The sequence below is a fragment of the Gossypium raimondii genome, chromosome 8 (genome assembly GCF_025698545.1).
Source record: "Gossypium raimondii isolate GPD5lz chromosome 8, ASM2569854v1, whole genome shotgun sequence".
NCBI lineage: Eukaryota > Viridiplantae > Streptophyta > Magnoliopsida > Malvales > Malvaceae > Gossypium > Gossypium raimondii.
The window spans coordinates 35,137,721-35,155,351 of NC_068572.1; the positions used below are offsets into that span (position 1 = coordinate 35,137,721).

General features: G+C 33.4%; 1 protein-coding gene across 1 annotated transcript; it reads left to right on the forward strand.

The window, feature by feature from the left end:
* On the forward strand, positions 1 to 5,608 carry LOC105791305 (protein HLB1). The gene is made up of 14 exons (XM_012619322.2): positions 1 to 444; positions 1,123 to 1,245; positions 1,361 to 1,430; positions 1,608 to 1,721; positions 1,947 to 2,030; positions 2,409 to 2,459; positions 2,575 to 2,604; positions 2,739 to 2,801; positions 2,940 to 3,005; positions 3,176 to 3,301; positions 3,530 to 3,565; positions 4,561 to 4,680; positions 5,007 to 5,195; positions 5,339 to 5,608. The coding sequence occupies exons 1-14, from the start codon at positions 110 to 112 to the stop codon at positions 5,447 to 5,449; spliced, it is 1,518 nt and encodes a 505-aa protein (XP_012474776.1). The 5' UTR covers positions 1 to 109; the 3' UTR covers positions 5,450 to 5,608.
* Positions 5,609 to 17,631: the final 12,023 nt, after the last annotated feature.

Here is a 17,631-nt window from a genome sequence, read left to right on the forward strand (position 1 = left end):
ACCTTGGCTTCAACACGCTATATTTTCTTGTTCTCTCTCTTCTTGATATATCTTTCAGATCTTCTTGGATTCGGCTTTGGCGTTGCACGCAAATCTCTCGTTCAACGCTATGTCCGAAACGACTGAGGGATCCGAACTTCAAAATGGTTTCCAGCCACAACCCCGACCCGAACCCGAACCGGAATCGGAATTGAAAGTAGAATCTCAACCTGAACAACAACCGGAAGAGGAGCTGAAACCGGAACCTGTAGTAACTGATGCCGATCCGAAGCCGGAGCCGAACAATGAGAGCTCGATCCAATCGAATGAGACGACCAAACAAGCTTCAACCGACCAAGTTGCTCCTCCAGGGCGGCGTAAAGATGAGGAGAACCGGACTTTCACGATGAGAGAATTGCTAAGTGAATTGAAAAGCGACGAAGATGATGCAGGGTCTCCTTACAGGTACTTTCTTTTTTCCTTTTCTTTTCGAGTTTCAGTTGATCAAAAAATTACACTCTTTAATTTGTAATTGGATTTAACGAGATTTCAACGTACAAATCTTTCGATCTTTGAAGCTCCCCGTTGATTCGTCTCCTCAATTAAATGTGAAGAATTCTTCGAGTTTCAACTGAACCTAAAATTATGCTGTTTCTCTTTTATATCCCGAATAGAGAAGTTACAGAATTTTGATTCTTGATTGTCTATTGGCAAACTACTAGATGCAATTAAGGCGTACTCTTCCTTTTAGTCTACGAGTTCATTTTCATTAATTGCATGGATGCGCAACTGCTCTCCGATCAAAGGTCTTCCATTACTCTTGAACGTGATTGTTATGTTAGAAGCTCGTTATCTTTGAACTTCAGATGCAATTAGATTTTTTTTCCTGCTTTTGAGTCATTAAATTAGTTCTGAATTTCAAGTTCGGCATCAATTGTAATCTTAATCTTTTCCAACTTCGATGAAGGAACCCTTGGTTTTGGGATTTTTCACTTTATAGAATTCAGTTTATGTTCTTTTTCATATGCCGCCATTCATGCAGTAAAGGTTTCCTAGTCTTGTTGGAATAAATATGATGTGATCCTTGTTTCTTCTGCTTGTGAATGATACCATTGTCTACTCCATGATTTATATATGCTTCAGTCAAGAAAACACGCAACGTCAGTCCTACCAAAATAATGCTGCAATGGAGTTGATCAATAGTGTCACTGGTACGGATGAGGAAGGCAGGTCTCGTCAACGGATTCTTGTATATGCTGCCAGGAGGTACTGTCATCTTGTTTTTATACACTTTTCACACTTTACTTCCATATCGAGCTTGATATGTTGCTGCTTTAGAGTCTGCTATTCAATAGTACCGATTTTCAGTCAAATTTTGTAGGTATGCTACTGCACTGGAGAGAAACCCAGAAGATTATGACGCTCTCTACAATTGGGCATTGGTTCTTCAGGTTTGAGATACTGGTTAATGTTGATGTTAGCTTAACATCATTCAGAATGATTATCATGTCTTATTATTATACAGCAAGTGCAGCCTCCTTAACATTGTCAATTTAAGCATATTGTAATGGTTGCAAAATGCTGCAGATTCTCATATCATGTCCTTTCTGTTCTTATTTGGCTTGCAGGAAAGTGCAGATAATGTTAGTCCAGATTCTACTTCACCTTCTAAAGATGCCTTGCTAGAGGAGGCTTGTAAAAAGTATGACGAGGCTACTCGTCTTTGCCCAACACTTCATGATGTATGTGTGCTTGTTCATGTTGCTGATGATCCATTGCATTACTCTGATCTTTTGGTTTTTTTAAGTTCCATTTCAGTTAAAAAAGGCATGATGACTGCTCAGAGTGCATAAGCCAGATAAGAAACTGAATGCACAACAGAATTTACTGAAATAAGTGTAGAGCTGTATAATATATACACTAGTGATATTCATTCATGACTTTGATGCAATTTCATTGCATGACAGGCTTTCTACAACTGGGCTATAGCAATCTCTGATCGAGCAAAAATGCGTGGTCGGACCAAAGAGGCTGAAGAACTATGGGAGCAGGTTCTTACTATATAATTTTGATATCTTAGTCATGCTAGACTTTTGTATGAACAATACTAGTCCTTTATCGGCAAATTTTGGTGTCTTGTCATGGAAAACCTTTTCCATGTGTGGATAAGATCTTGTTTCCTCCTTATGTTTCATGTTAGCTGCATGATGTTATATAATCTACTTTAGTAAGGCCAAAGAGCCATGGAACTGGATTTTACTTTGGAGTTTTGGTATACAGTCATTCTGGAAGTTAGTGCTGAAACACATTGTCCTTGTGGTCGTGCTGTGTAGAAATCCTTGGTGTTTTCAAAGGAATGCCTTGCTGTAGTAATAAAAGCCTTGTCCTTTACTTTGATAGAGCCTAATCCTATTGTTATGGGTTTTCAGGCAACAAAAAACTATGAAAAAGCTGTCCAGCTCAACTGGAATAGCCCCCAGGTATATTAGAAGTAATTGTTTCTTTTAGTCTTGTAATTCTCCCAACTATAATGACTACATCTTTCATTTTTATTCTACATCTTAGTGGTTTTAAGGATTCATAAATCTCTTTCAGGCTCTAAACAATTGGGGACTTGCTCTTCAGGTAAACTATGTTTTAGTGATGTTGATATTGTAATCAGCTTCATTTTATTTCCATATCTTTCAAATTTCTGAGTCTACTTCTATGAAATCCTGGAACGCTATGCTTACTTTCATGTTCTATCATGCATGCTTTAGGAACTCAGTGCTATTGTTCCAGCTCGGGAGAAGCAAAAAATTGTCAGGACTGCAATTAGTAAGGTACAAAAGTCATTTGGAGCAATCAGGGTGCTCAGATGACTATAGTAACAAGCTGCAAAGTAATTTGACATCTGATAAGTCCTAAAAGAAGTTCACTTTGCATTTCAATTCTTACAGTACCCTTTGCTTTAAATGCAGTTTCGTGCTGCAATACAGTTGCAATTTGATTTCCATCGAGCAATATACAACCTTGGAACTGTTCTGGTAAGTTTGTTGGTTATTACTAGTCGTGATACTGGATGGCATGATCCTATCCTCACCTATGATACATTCATTTGTGAAATTAATGAGATTAGATAATGACCTTATCAAGTGAAATTTCAAACAAGTGAAGCATTGATTTGGAAATTGAAATATTTCTATTTCTAATGCAGTATGGACTAGCTGAGGATACCTTAAGACAAGGTTCGCCGAATCTGAAAGAAGTTTCCCCAGATGAGCTGTATAGCCAGTCTGCTATCTATATTGCGGCTGCTCATGCACTGAAACCAAATTACTCGGTAAGAGATCAATGTATTTTTCTGGACTACCGAGGTTTACCCTACATTCAGGCTATATATGTGGCACAATTATTGGCTAATGAAATTTTGTCACATGAGTTTAATAAAGAAAGCTAATGTTATACTTCTTAATTTTCTCCTTAATTTAAAAGTTCCAGTGTTCTGCATTTTGATTTCCTATCTTAGTTTTGTGGATATGTTCTTATTTGATGTTTTAAATACATCCAGGTTTACAGCAGTGCCTTGAGGCTTGTTCGTTCAATGGTCAGTATTTAATCTTTAAACAATGTTTTTTTAGGTTTATTTTGTTTTCTAAATTGATTGAATCTTCCATAAGAAATGTTGAGTCTGTTAGAATGAAAACGACTTCTGTTCCTTTACCTGGTTAATTATCATTTATTACTACTGTAGGAGTATTTTTGGCGTAATCCTTCTAGTTCTGAAGTTCTTTCTTGTCAGTCATTAGTGCTGTTTTTAACTGTCAATTATCAGTGCACCACAACTATATCTTTGAGCTGCACCAGAAACTTCGGTTTGATGCAAAATATCCTTTCACATGCTTTCCAATGCTTTTTCAAATAGTATTCCTTTGGCTTGAAATGTGAACCTATTCAATGATTGGCCAATCCATGCTTACCCCCAACAATGTTCATTTATTTTTCCTCGCAACATAAGCGAGGATGCATTGTTTGAAAATCTGAAGTTAAAAAGGTTGTGTGATAAAACACATATAAATGTAAAATTTGTGATTATTTTGCAGGTTCTTGGATTTGTCAGATGCCTATTTTGGTGGTGAATTTAAAATTCCCATACATATTTGTGATTTTGAAAATCATGCTTTTATACCTTTCAAATATGTAATCATATTGAATCTTAATTTTTATATATAATGTATGCGCTTCATTCTCACTATATATAGCAAATGAAATACAATTGATGTTCCCAAACATGGCATTAACTAATTTGGCCTAGCAATACCTCCTTGGCTTAGTGATCTTGTATTCAAATCAAAAGAAACATAATTTTATTTAAAAATGTAATTGCAAGCTGCTGTAATTGTATTCTTTCACCCTCTTCATTTTCCAGTGCCTGTCTTCTTGAAGATTATTTTTTTCTCATTTGCTCGTTCATGTTTAAACCAGATGGCTCACCTGGTTAAGAGAACTATTATTGCGGAAGCCATCACTCTGTTTATTCTCAATTGAATTAGCTGGGCAACTCATTTAATATTATGTCTAACTGAAATAAAATTTTGACAGCTACCTTTACCCCATCTTAAGGATGGGTATCTTACTGCACCACCAGTAGGAAATTCAATGGCTCCTCATGGTGCTTGGAAGAGAACAGAGTTCTTTTTGAATCATGAAGCACTTCAACAGGTAAAAAGAAACTGTTTGGTCTTTTTGTTGTCCGTGGCTAATTGATATCAATTTTCATTCATTTTTGCCTGACCATGGACATTAGTTTTGACAAATATATTTTGATAGTTAATGGCTGAAATTATGTTGTTGTAAGTTCCTTTGGAATTTGGAGTGTATTATAGTGTTCACTGCTTGTTTGTCGCCACTTGTCCTAGCATGTATTGCTTTTCTGTTTAATTGCTTAAATAGTAACCCTAACTTAGAGTAGTTAAAGGTCAGATCTGCTCACACATTGATTACGTTTCTCCATGTCCATGTCCTCTTCAATTTTTCCAATTGAGCAGGTCATCAGAGTTGATCAGAGACAAATTACCCGGAGCCTCTCTGGAAGAACTTCAGATGTAACAGATATGGACAAAAGGGCTATAAGAGTTGATATTCCAGATATTGTTTCTGTATCAGCATGTGCTGATCTGACTTTACCACCAGGTGCAGGTCTCTGTATCGATACCACCTCTGGTCCAGTTTTCTTGGTAAGTATCGTGCTTTTCAATTTGCATTCTAGAAATTTCATCTCAAACCTGTCGGAAAACTTTATAATTATTACCCATTTTTGTCCTTTGGATGCTGCTATCTTGGCATGGCTTTAGTGACCGTCTTCTGTTGTTGCTTTCAGGTTGCTGACTCGTGGGAATCACTAGACGGATGGCTTGACGCCATTCGCTTAGTTTACACAATTTATGCACGAGGTAAGACTGATATTCTGGCGGGTATCATTACGGGCTAATTGTTGCTTTATGTAAGAACCTTTCATTTTTTTTTTTTTAGTTTATTTGCATTACTTTCAGATTTCCTCGGATCTAATTTTACTCCTGTTATTATCAAAATTTTTGGAATACTGTCTGGTTAAGCTATTTATTTGGCATCTCAACTGATATTTTGATCATTTTACACTTTTGTAAAAAACATTAACATTATAATAATTTGATGGTCATATTTCATATTTTATTCATGTAGATTATACTAATTGAGTAAATTAAAATCTCTATACATTTTTATAAAAAAATCAAATTGTTAAAATTTTTATTCAAAACTTTTCATACGTGTTTAATATAATTATATTGATAAATTTTAATAATTGTTAAAAATGTCAATAGAAAAATTCAAAAAGTTATTGAAGTGTATAAATTTAAAGTGATGTTATATTTATGCAAGTGGGTTATTTTCATATACATTTGTTTATTTTTATATCAATTTTTATTTGTATTTCTATACTATATATTAAGGTTTGGTTAAAATATGCTACAAGTCTTTGTATTATTTATAAATTTATAAATTAATTTTTTATTTTATTTTAAAAATTTATTCGATTTATTTTTAGATTTTAAAATTGGATTTAATTGTTAATATTGTTAAAATTATTTAGTTAAATTCATATTTATTATGACAACATTTTTAAGTTAATCAAGTGTTTTTTTTAATTTCAAATTGTACACTAACAAATTAACCAAAAACAATTACTAGTGTTCATAATTAGATTTGAATTTTAAAATTTGAAAAGTAAAGGAATTAAATTTTTATAATAAAAGTATAGGGATTATATATCAAATTTCGAAGAGTTCAAGGATTTATGACATATTTTAATTTAAAGTGTTGATCGAGTTGGTGACATAAATCAACTAAGTCTTAATTTAGTGTTAAATTATAAAAGGGTCATCCCTTTTACACAACAGCAAACATTATTTTGAAGATATTTATGTATTTATATTTTAATATTTCTAATATATATACACATATAATGAGAAATATGATTTTTGAACACGTCATCTTAATTCTTAACTAAAATTATATTTAATTTTTATATCAATTTTTATAAGTTCGTTATATAAATGTTTTCACCATGGGTATACCATTGTCTAGTAATACATAAAAAATTTTTATCTGGGTGTACCATTATCTTGTTATGTATATGCAAGAGAGAAAATGATACAAAAATGAGTAAAACTACCTTGATTTTACAATAGTTTAAGTTCCATATATACACCAAATCTGATTTTGACACACCCATATTTGAAAAATCCATATTAAAAGAAACACACATGTCTATTAAAAAGAGATTGTGATTGATATGGTAAAGTTGAGATATTGAAGATCATGATATCTTAGATATAAATCTTATCATAAATGTATATTTTATTTTATATAAAGAGATAAGATAAAATACTCCCATAACAATAATTGTCATTTTGATAAAAAGTATGTTTTAATAATTTTTCAATTAAGTTAAGATCCAAGTGATAGGTAATATCAATTTAATCAAACTCTTAGCATGCACTTACTATAGAAGAGATGATGTTTGTAAATTTTTCATCCTTTTTAAATTGTAATGTGATTGTTCACTTGTAAAAAAAATGATGATAATGATGATGAAGAAACAATATTTTAAAAGATAATATTTACCATGATATTAAAAGGTAATATTAATGTGTCCATCTATATAAACTGATGTATAGGATTTATATAATAACGTAAGAATGTGATAATTAATCTATAAGAAGTTTTCAAATACAGTTATATATTTATTATTTTAGGGTAAAATTATATAATTAATCACATAATTTTTAAGTTTTCATTTTAGGCATTAAAATTAAAAAATTCATTTTATTTTAAGCATTATCATTAATAATCGTTTTCATTTTGGCTATTTTATTTAGAATTTATAAGGAAAACTTAGGTTTTTTAGGAAAATTAAATAAACTTAAAAGATAAAATGGTTCTTCTTTGGGCAATTCAATGTAAAACTTAGGTTTTTCCTTTTACTAGAAAAATAAAATTAATTCTAAAAATACAAGAAATTAAAAAAAGATAAAATGGTTTCTATATTTAAAACCCAAGTAATTCCATCTAAAACTCTAGATTTCTTTTAAGAAAAAAGTTAAAATTAATTCGAAAAGAAAAACATAAAGGAAATTAAAAAAAAAGGTTTTCCTTTAAAACCCAAGTAGTTTCCTATAAAGCCTAAGTTGTTCCTTTTTATTGAGAAAAATTAAAATTAATTCTAAAAAAGAGAAAAAGAGATTAAAAGATAAAGTGAGTGACCAAAATAAAAATTTACTAAAGTTGAATGACTAAAATGAACTTTGAATTAATAATGGGTGACCAAAATGGAAAGCAGTTGTTAATGGTAGTGCCTAAATTTCAAGAAAAATAATATTTTGTTCCCAAAATGAAAACATATAAAAATTGAGTGCTGATCTATGTAGTTTATCCATTATTTTAATATTTTTATGTTATGTGTATGTGCCACCCTTTAAACCAAGCACCAAGCCAAAAAAAAAAATTATAAGGTCAAAATAAATAATAAATATTTGAGAAGCCAAGATGCAATTCTACCATTATATTAATTGGTAATGCAATAAATTTTGAAAGGATTCTCCAATATGCTATTTTTGGAACTAAAACCATTAAGTACTTGTCTACTCCTCTCCTTTAATTCTTATTTATAAATCTAAAATTTTCATTAAATAATTTTTTAATTATGATAGAAATATGACGATTTTTGATGATTATAGACTCTTCTGCTAGTGTTTTTCAACAATCAATGGGTTGGGCACACAATGAAAAAGGTTCATCGCCGATTGTTGGTGATTCAATTGTTGACCGGAATGGTATGGATATAGACAGAGGGGCTTCTTATCCACCATCTTTTCAGGATACTCTTCTAGGGTCTCTTCCATATTTATTTCAAGGGTTGGATATGGATGATATTGTGTTAGAGGATAGTGACATGTTGATCGATGATATTGATGGGGTTCCTTGATTAGGTTTTTGGATCAAGTTCACACTCTCATTGAGAATAGTACAGAACATCCGGTTGTCATCAAGTTGTTGGGTCGCCAGATTGTGTTTAATGTGCTTCTTAACATATTATTTACCTTCTGGAAGCTGTTGCAACGGATTCAAATGATGGACTTGGAAAATTATTTCTACCTAGTCAAGTTCCTTGATGGTGATAATTACTCCAAGGCATTGACTGACGAACATTGGGTGATTTTAGGCAATACCTTATGATTTGGCCTTGGACTTTAACTTTCTCTATTGTTTAGGACACTATACAAAAGCTAGTGGCTTGGGTTTGTTTGTTGGCTTGTCATCCAGGTTATACAAGAAATTTTGGTTCGAGCTATTGGCAGCATCGTTGGTTCAATGATTAAACGGGACTACAACACTGGAAATGGTTTTCGTTGTTGTTTTGCTCGGTTGGTTGTATGTCTCAATGTTAGTAAGGCTCTAGTGTAAAAAGTCCAAATTGGTGGGTGATTGTACTGTAACACCCCTACCCCATATCCATCACCGAATTAGGGTTACGGAGCATACCGAACAATCAGAACAACATTTAACATCCAAACATTTCAATAAAATCATTTAACATTAATTAAATAAATGTCATTAAAAACCTATCAAACATGTGCGTTTAGGCCTTAAATCGAGCCTTCGAGGACCTAAAATAGATTAGAAACAATTCAAAACTAATTTGAAACAAAACAGAAGATTTTGGAAAAAGTTGCAAAATTTGAAAACAGGCGTCGCACGACTGTGTGGCCAAGCCGTGTGACATAGCTCAGGCCGTATAACAATCAAACAAAGGGACACACGACTGTGTCCCAACCAGTGTCTCTACCTATGTAACTCATTGAGTTGGGTTACACGGTCGTGTCGCAGGCCGTGTGCTAGGCCGTGAAACACATTGACTTGATGCACTAACAATTTACAAATGACACATGATCGTGTCGCTAGGACGTGTGATAGCTCGTGTGATCCATAATTTGACCCTAAAATCAAGACATTTCAAAACCAAAACACACCTAACCAACCATCCCATTTGTACCCACATTCAATAAGCCTAAGTATCATCCAAACACTTATAAACATACCATTTCAAACATCCTATTTCATCTAACCAATATGCCATTCAAAGGCACCACACATATATATATATATATATCAAAACATCATTAACCAACAAATCAATATGACTATATTTCAAGCACAAAACCTAGTTCATTTATCTACCACATGATATAAAAAATGACCATTTACATGCAATCACAAACATATAAAAAAGAGTCTTATATACAACCACTTAAGAATGGCCAAAATGACCTAACTTGACAAGGCATTAAAAGTCCATGAAACCAAACATAAACTTCAAAAGCATATACATACCAAATCAACCATTAACTTATTTATGAACTACCATTACAAAAGGTCCTATACATGCCATATATAATGTTGGCCAAATTACACAAAAAACTACCTAAATGGTTGCTGAATAGTGTGATTGATCCTCGACAAGCTTCCAATCGATCGAGCTTTCGATAATCTATAAAACAAAGGAAAGTAACTACGTAAGCAACTACGTAAGCAACTAATGCTTAGTAAGCTTGTATAAACTCAAACATAACTTACCATTTCATTAGCACAAACTATAGAATAAGTATAATATCATTACCAAGACCATAAGCTTAGTAAAAGCCTATACAAGCACCATCAAACTCACAAGTTAGTAGGTTCATCCATGATACATATGAGTTCAATCATATAGTAAGTAGAATTAATATATATACATCATTAAACTCATCAAACTTTTCATAAGCTCACGAACCTTTTCAATTGTATACTTACCATGCCATTTCCTTTACTTACTTGTTGAACCATCTAGAATTACATTAGATACCCAGGAATGCTCACACATAGTATGCCTTTCCATATAATCGTAACCTTTCCTTTTCAATAATGCTCACACGAGCTGTGAAGTGGGCCTGCTTACACGAGCTGTGGGTCAGAATGTTAGCTACACGATGCTTCTCACACAAGCTGTAGAGAATCTGCAACAAATGCAGGACCTTAACCATTGGTAGGATATTCAAGACTAGCACTCGAAACATGAAATCTATAATGACATGTCATTCATATCCTAAGAATTCTTAAGGTTCAAACGGGGTTCGTTATCCGTCAATTATTCATAGCATCGATACATGTATATTCAAGTCCATTTATAACTAACACAATAAAATAGATAGTCAATTTAGCTAGGATTAATACGATTACAATTCATAAGAACTTACCTCGACAACTATGGTCGTAATAGTCGAGTCGAAGACTAATCCGAAACTTTCGCCTTTCCTCAATTTAAATCCGGTTGTTATTTATCTTGATCTAAATAAATAATTTCATTCAATTAAGTACTTCAAGTATTCAATTCAATTCAATCCATAATTCATATTTATGTAAGATTTATAAAATTACCCCTAATATTTAAACTTTTCATTATTTAGTCCTTAAGCTCATAACTTGAAATTTAACCATTTTAACCTAAAACCATATTAACCGATTCTACTAAGGACCTTGGTACAACCCACAATTATCAACATTTCACAATGAAACCTATTGATTTACACTTTCAACAATTTAATCCCTATTTCAAAATTCATCAAAAATCACTTAACAAAACAAGTTTGTTTTACAACCAAGATTAATAATCTATCAAATAACTTCAAAAACTATTCAAAAACAACCATTACAAGTCTCTCAACCTTTAATAATTTTTCAAATTAACTCACGGGCTAGTTAGATTAAGCTAAAACAAACTCAAAAACATAAAAATCATTAAAAATGGACAATTTACATACCATGCATGAAGGAATTCAAAACTGAAGCTTCCTCCCCTTCAATGGAAAATTTTGATTCAAAAATAAGTAAAGAAAGAAGATGATAGCTTGTTTTATCTTTTATTTACTTAATCTTTTAACATAATTATCAAATTACCAAATTATCCTTTTAAAACTATTAAAATTTCATTAAAACCTATCCATGCACATCCACTAGCATACAATATGGTATATTTCCCAACTACATCCTTCAAATTACCTCTCCATAGCCATTTAACCCATTTAACTAATAGATACCCACTTTTGCAATATTTACGATTTAGTCTTTTTTACCTAATTAACCATTTAAACTTTAAAATTTCTTAATGAAACTTTAATACGACCTTAAAATAATCTCGTAGACATTAAATAAATATTAAAATAATAACTCACTCGTCAAAATTGTGGTCCCAAAACCACTATTTCTAACACCGCTGAAAATGAGCTGTTACAGTAACAAGTAGAGTATAAGTCCCTCATGAATTTATTTTGGTTGTAGACATTATGGCCAAAGCTATGAGGCTTTCCCATTGGTGTTTTAGGATAATTTGATGAGTATGTCGATGCCCAATGCGACTGATTCTGTGGAGCAGGATATCCTAGCTGCAGTTGGGCGGGAAAAATCTAGGATATAGATGTTGGTGGAGAAGAAGGTACGTTGTGAGGCTTGTGCGGTAGAGCCAAAAGGAGCTTCACTAATTATGACCCTTTTTAGTGGCATCCATTTCGATATTCTACATGATGTTCCTAATTAGCAACCAACTGGGGACGATGTTGGTGCGGGTACTCTGTCGAGTTCGAAGGTGGCTGAACTTAGTGTTGATGGCTTTGATGGATCGAGTTGTATAGCTTAGGTTCTGAAATCTAGTATGTTGAAAAAGGTCTTATCTACAACTAAGGGTAAAAGGATTGCTTTTTCAAGTGGGTCACGGGCCTTAGTGGGTTTGTTGTGGCTTGTTAATCAAGTAGGGAGTTTATAAGCCGATAATGGGCCTAAGGAGTTTGATGATGGTTGTCACACCCGAAGTTTGGAGAATCTGAGAAGAAGGCGAGTTGTGGCGAAGTTATTCGTTTGGGGTATGTAATTCACCAATTAATAGTCTTTTAACAGATAATAGTTTGGTAAAATGTATCTGCCGTAAAAATAATTAAGGATTCCGTCTCAGGTTATTCTACTATTTAAGAAAAGGATATGATAAGTAAAGAGTAAGCTTGGTGGGGTTAACTACTAAAGGTATAGTATGTCTAGTTACCTGAGCACTGTGCTGAATGGGTTCTGCAAAGCGATCTGGTTAGAAGTCACTAGACTGACTGGACAAATATCAATTATATATGATTCTCATTTATGTTTCTCTCAGAATTTGTAGGCTATTAAGAAAGACAAAGTTTGTATTCAAGTGACACTTGTTAAGTTCCGCTAAGAGAAAATTAGTTATGTGTGTGTGTGTGTGTGTGTGTGTGTATGTGTGTGTGAAGGGTTCATGAGGAAGTTTTATTTTTCCTTCAAAATTACTCTCTGATTATTTTTCTTGAATTTAAGTGTTATCTCTTCCTCATTAAGTTCGAAGCTAAGGTTTTTTATTTAATCAGTGTGTTCTACCTCTTGGTAAGTATAATAGCTTTGCATGTTAAGTTTTTGAAAGAAAAAGACTATTAAGAAGCTTATGAACAGTAGGTTATGAATACAAGGCCTTACATGGGGGTTATCTATTATTGAGATGTTAGCAATTTATATGTAAATGGGTTTTAATGGTGATTTTGTGTTCCTTAAGTAGTTATTACTATTGCTTCGAGAAGGATGTCTAAGTTTAGAGCTTCGAGTTACAATTCAATGCGAGTATGAAGTGAGTCCCTAAATTAGTTCTTGCAAGCTAACTATTTAAGTAGAATTATATAAATGATGATATCTCATATCAATGGTAAGTGTATTAAGTATAGTAAAGATGCTATATGTGTAATGATGAGATGATTGGAATACTGTCTGAATAGAAAGTTAGTGGTAAGTATGTAGGTAAAGCCTAATGTGGGAGAGTATGATTCATTTAGGTATGTGAACAAATCAGCGTAAGTAAATTTTGAGTAAAACATTCGTTTCTGATGCCTTTGGTAGGGCAACTTTACTTCTAACCAGACTAGCAGAGCATAATGTGTTGATGCGTAAGTCCATGCGATAGAGACCCATGGCATTATAAGTCAATAAATACATTTAAGGTGATGCCTCCGGTAAGATGAAAATTGAACTAACAGATCATGATATGAAGGTGTGTAAGTCCATGTGGCGGAGACCCATGGTATGATATGTTGATAAGAACATTCATGGTGATGCCTTCCATAATATGTAAATCGAATTGGCAGATCATGACATGAAGATATGTATAAGTCTATGAGGGAGAAACCCATGGCACCTTCTTTGAAAGTCTGTCGGGACAGTAAACATGTGATTCTGTATGCTGTCTATGTGGCGTGATCTGCGAAACCTTTGTGGCATACTCTGTATGGCATATGTGGCATGTTTTATATCATCTCATTAGTGCATCAGGTGATGTTTATGTAGTAGAAAATGGTTATTCAACTTCGTGGTAAGTTCTTATTGTCCTTTGAAAGGAAACTTTATGATATGTATATGATACATCTAAAGTTAAATTTATTTGATTAGTTCTGTGATGTAATCGAACGAGGTTTAAGGAAAGTTTCTGAAAGAAAACATGTATCTATATTGATAATGAGGGTATTCGCCAAAAAAAATCTACCAGTTTAGAATATGGGTGTATTCGTAAATATGAAAAATATAATTATTTGTCGGGTTTAGTTTGCTTGCGCTAAATGGAGTTGAAATCTATGTCATCTGGTATCCGCATATCTGAATAGTACCATGTTTCATTTTGGACTCTTATGGAATCCGAGTTGTATGTCATCTTGGGTTTTCTTGTGTTCTGTAACAAATATTGTGTAATTCTTCTAAATGATCTTGATAGTTCATTATCAATATAAACATGTATTGAGTTTGAATTAGGTTATGATCTGTTTGGTAGACTGTCACCAGTTCGTTGAGAGATAGCGTGTGAGTCAATAGAATGTACTGTAGGTGTCCACTGGAAGTTTAGGGATAAGCCTTTGTCATTCTATGGGATTGATATGATCCTTGGAATGGATTGGCTAACCAATCACAAGGCCAAGATTGATGTTTAGATGAAGAAAGTGACTTTGTGAAGCCGTGAAGGTAGTGAAGTGGTTGTGGTAGGTGAGCTAGTTTAGTGTAACTTGATTTCAACAATAAAGGCAGAGAAGATGCTAGTAAAGGGCTGCGAGGCCTATCTCGCATTTGTGATGGGCTTATAGGCTTTGGCGAAAGGTGTCCATGAGATGCGAACTGTTTAAGATTTCCAAGATGTGTTTTTAGACGAGCTGCCAGGTTTACCACCAGACTGCTAGGTGGAGTTCACCATTGAGTTGTACCCTGGCAATTCGCTAGTGTCTACCAGACTATATCGCATGGCACCAAAGGAGCTGAAAGTGCAACTCCAAAAGCTGTTGGACAAAGGTGTCATTCGACCTATCATATCATCTTGGGGTTCGCCAGTGCATCGACTATAGGCAACTGAATAAATTAACAGTAAAAAATAATTACCCTTTACTAAGGATTGATGACTTGTTTGACCAATTGCAAGGTGCTATTGTATTCTTAAAGACTGACCCACGATCCAGTTATCACAAACTGAAGGTGAAGGAGTCTGATGTGTTCAAAATGACATTCATAAAATGATATGGGCACTACAAATTTATGGTGATGCCCTTTGGTTTGACCAACGCACCTACTGCATTTATGAATTTTATAAGTTGAGTGTTACATGAGTATTTGGATCAATGCGTGGTGGTGTTTATCAATGATATCATGGTGTAATCGCAAACCAAAGAAGAGCATGACATGCATCTACATATTGTGCTGTAGATCTTGCGAGAGAAACAGTTGTTCGCCAAATTCAATAGGTGTGAGTTTTGGCTCAAAGAAGTGATGTTTTTAAGGCACGTAATTTCAACTGAAAGGGTTCGTATGGATCCAAAGAATATTGAATCCATTGTGGAATGGAGACCACCAAGGAGTGTGATGAGGTACAAAGCTTTTTAAGGCTTGCATGGTACTATTGATGCTTTGTTAAAGGGTTCACCAGTACAACAACACCCTTAACAAAGCTACTTAAAAAGAAAGAAGAGTTCATGTGGCTGAAGAGAGGTAATGAAGCTTTGAAAAGATTAAGGAGATACTCACCAAAGCACCGGTGTTGATTAAACCCGAACCAGAAAAAGAATCTATGATCTACAATGATGCATCTTACACAAGACCTGGATGCGTGCTAATGCAAGAAGGTAAGGTAGTAGCTTATGCTTTGAGGCAATTGAAGGTTCATGAATAAAATTACCCAATTCATGATTTTGATCTAGCCGCAATGGTGTTTCCGTTGAAGATTTGGCGACATTATTTTATGGAGAAAAGTGTGTCATTTCCGCAGTGGTGTTTTCGTTGAAGCATTGTATGGTAGGAGGCGTCGCATGCCTCTATGTTGGATAGAAATAGCTTAAAAGAAAGTTGTTGGACCTGAATTGGTTCGCAAAACTTAAGACAAGGTGAAATTGATTTGTTTAAGACTTAAGGGTACTCCAGACAAACAAAAATCTTATGCCGATTTGAAAAGGCGAGACATTGAGTACCAAGTGGGAGAGAAGCTAAGCCCAAGATTTATTTGACCATATGAGATCGTAGAATGAGTGGGTTGTGTAGCCTATCGACTCAAGTTACCCCGCGAACTTGAGGAGTTTCATGATGTGTTCCATGTGTTAATGTTAAGGAACTACCGAGCTGAACCATTTCGTTTTATAGCAACAGAAAACATTGAGGTAAGACTTGACTTAAATTTTAATGAGGAACCAGTAAAGATTTTGGCTCATAAATTGAAGATATTGTAAAGCAAACAAATTCCTTTGGTTAAAGTGTTGTGGCGTAACCACAAGACCAGCGAAGTTATATGGGAAACTGAAGAAGCCATGAAGAAATAGTATCCGTAATTGTTCGAAGATGAACATTTCGGGGACAAAATATCTTAAGAGGGGGAGAATTGTCATATCCCAAGATTCGGGGCCAGAAGTTTTGGTTGAGTGAGGTGAAGGTTGGAACGACGGAAATGTGCAAGTGTACTCAATCTCAACAAGTAATAAAGTGACAAGTAAATGTCGAGTTATCGTACCCACAAGGATTGTGAAAAATTTATGAATGAAATTTTAAAAACACTTTGGTGAAGAAAAATATTTTGATTTGAGGATGTGATTAAAAACAAGGATTTTAACTAAGTAAAATAAATAAAAATAAAATAAAAGTTCCAATGAACGATTTCAAAAGATGATTTTAATCAAAATGACATAATTGTGATAGATTAATTACATTTCTTAACTTAGAATTATTAAACTCATTTTTATGTTGTTACGAATAAATTCACGGCAACTCGGTAATTTGCTAACTTTTGAACATACTTACCTACCAAAATTCATTTATCTCTTAACTATATCTCTATGTCGGTTCAACCGATTAAATAAATTTTAATAAGAAAATGTATTAATGCACATACATACTTATGAAATTAAAATAATCTCTTGTACATATCTCTATGTCAATTCAAACAATTAATTCAATCTCATAAGCACATATAAGATTACGTGAGGTAACAATGTATTTCTACCTTGAAATAGTTTAATCACAATAATCTTGCAAGTTATGCAAGGCTAATGTATCGTTAGATACCGTTGCTAATTTAACCCTCAGCTACCTTTGATGATTAAACATGCACCGATTAATTATCGTGTCAATTAATTGCAATTTTAATATGTTTAAATAATTAATTCATTAGTCACCTTATAATTGTAATGCAAGAATTACTTAGTCATGGTTTTACTTAATCAAACATCTTATTAAGGCCTGTAACAACACAAACACAATTTTAATAACTCAAGTAGACGAAATGCAATCAACCTAATATGAATTAAATTTAATCCATATTAATTAAATTAAACATATCAACATCACAAATATTCATAGACATGTTCATAACAACAATAATAAAATTAAAAGGACAATGAACAAGAATCAAATCTAGTGTTTCTCCGAGGCTTGACTAGTTTGCTCCGCTCCTCATTCTCTACTTGTTCTTGTTGAATCGAGGCTTTCACAAATAGTTGAATGCTTCTCCAAATGGTTGTTGAAGGACTCTTT

What these genes read in the sequence shown, in the direction of transcription:
- LOC105791305 (XM_012619322.2), top strand. Translation starts at nt 110, where the DNA reads ATGTCCGAAACGACTGAGGGATCCGAACTTCAAAATGGTTTCCAGCCA. An exon ending in GATGCAGGGTCTCCTTACAG is followed by an intron (nt 445 to 1,122) that starts GTACTTTCTTTT and finishes TATATGCTTCAG; the next exon opens with TCAAGAAAACACGCAACGTC. An exon ending in TTTGCCCAACACTTCATGAT is followed by an intron (nt 1,722 to 1,946) that starts GTATGTGTGCTT and finishes ATTGCATGACAG; the next exon opens with GCTTTCTACAACTGGGCTAT.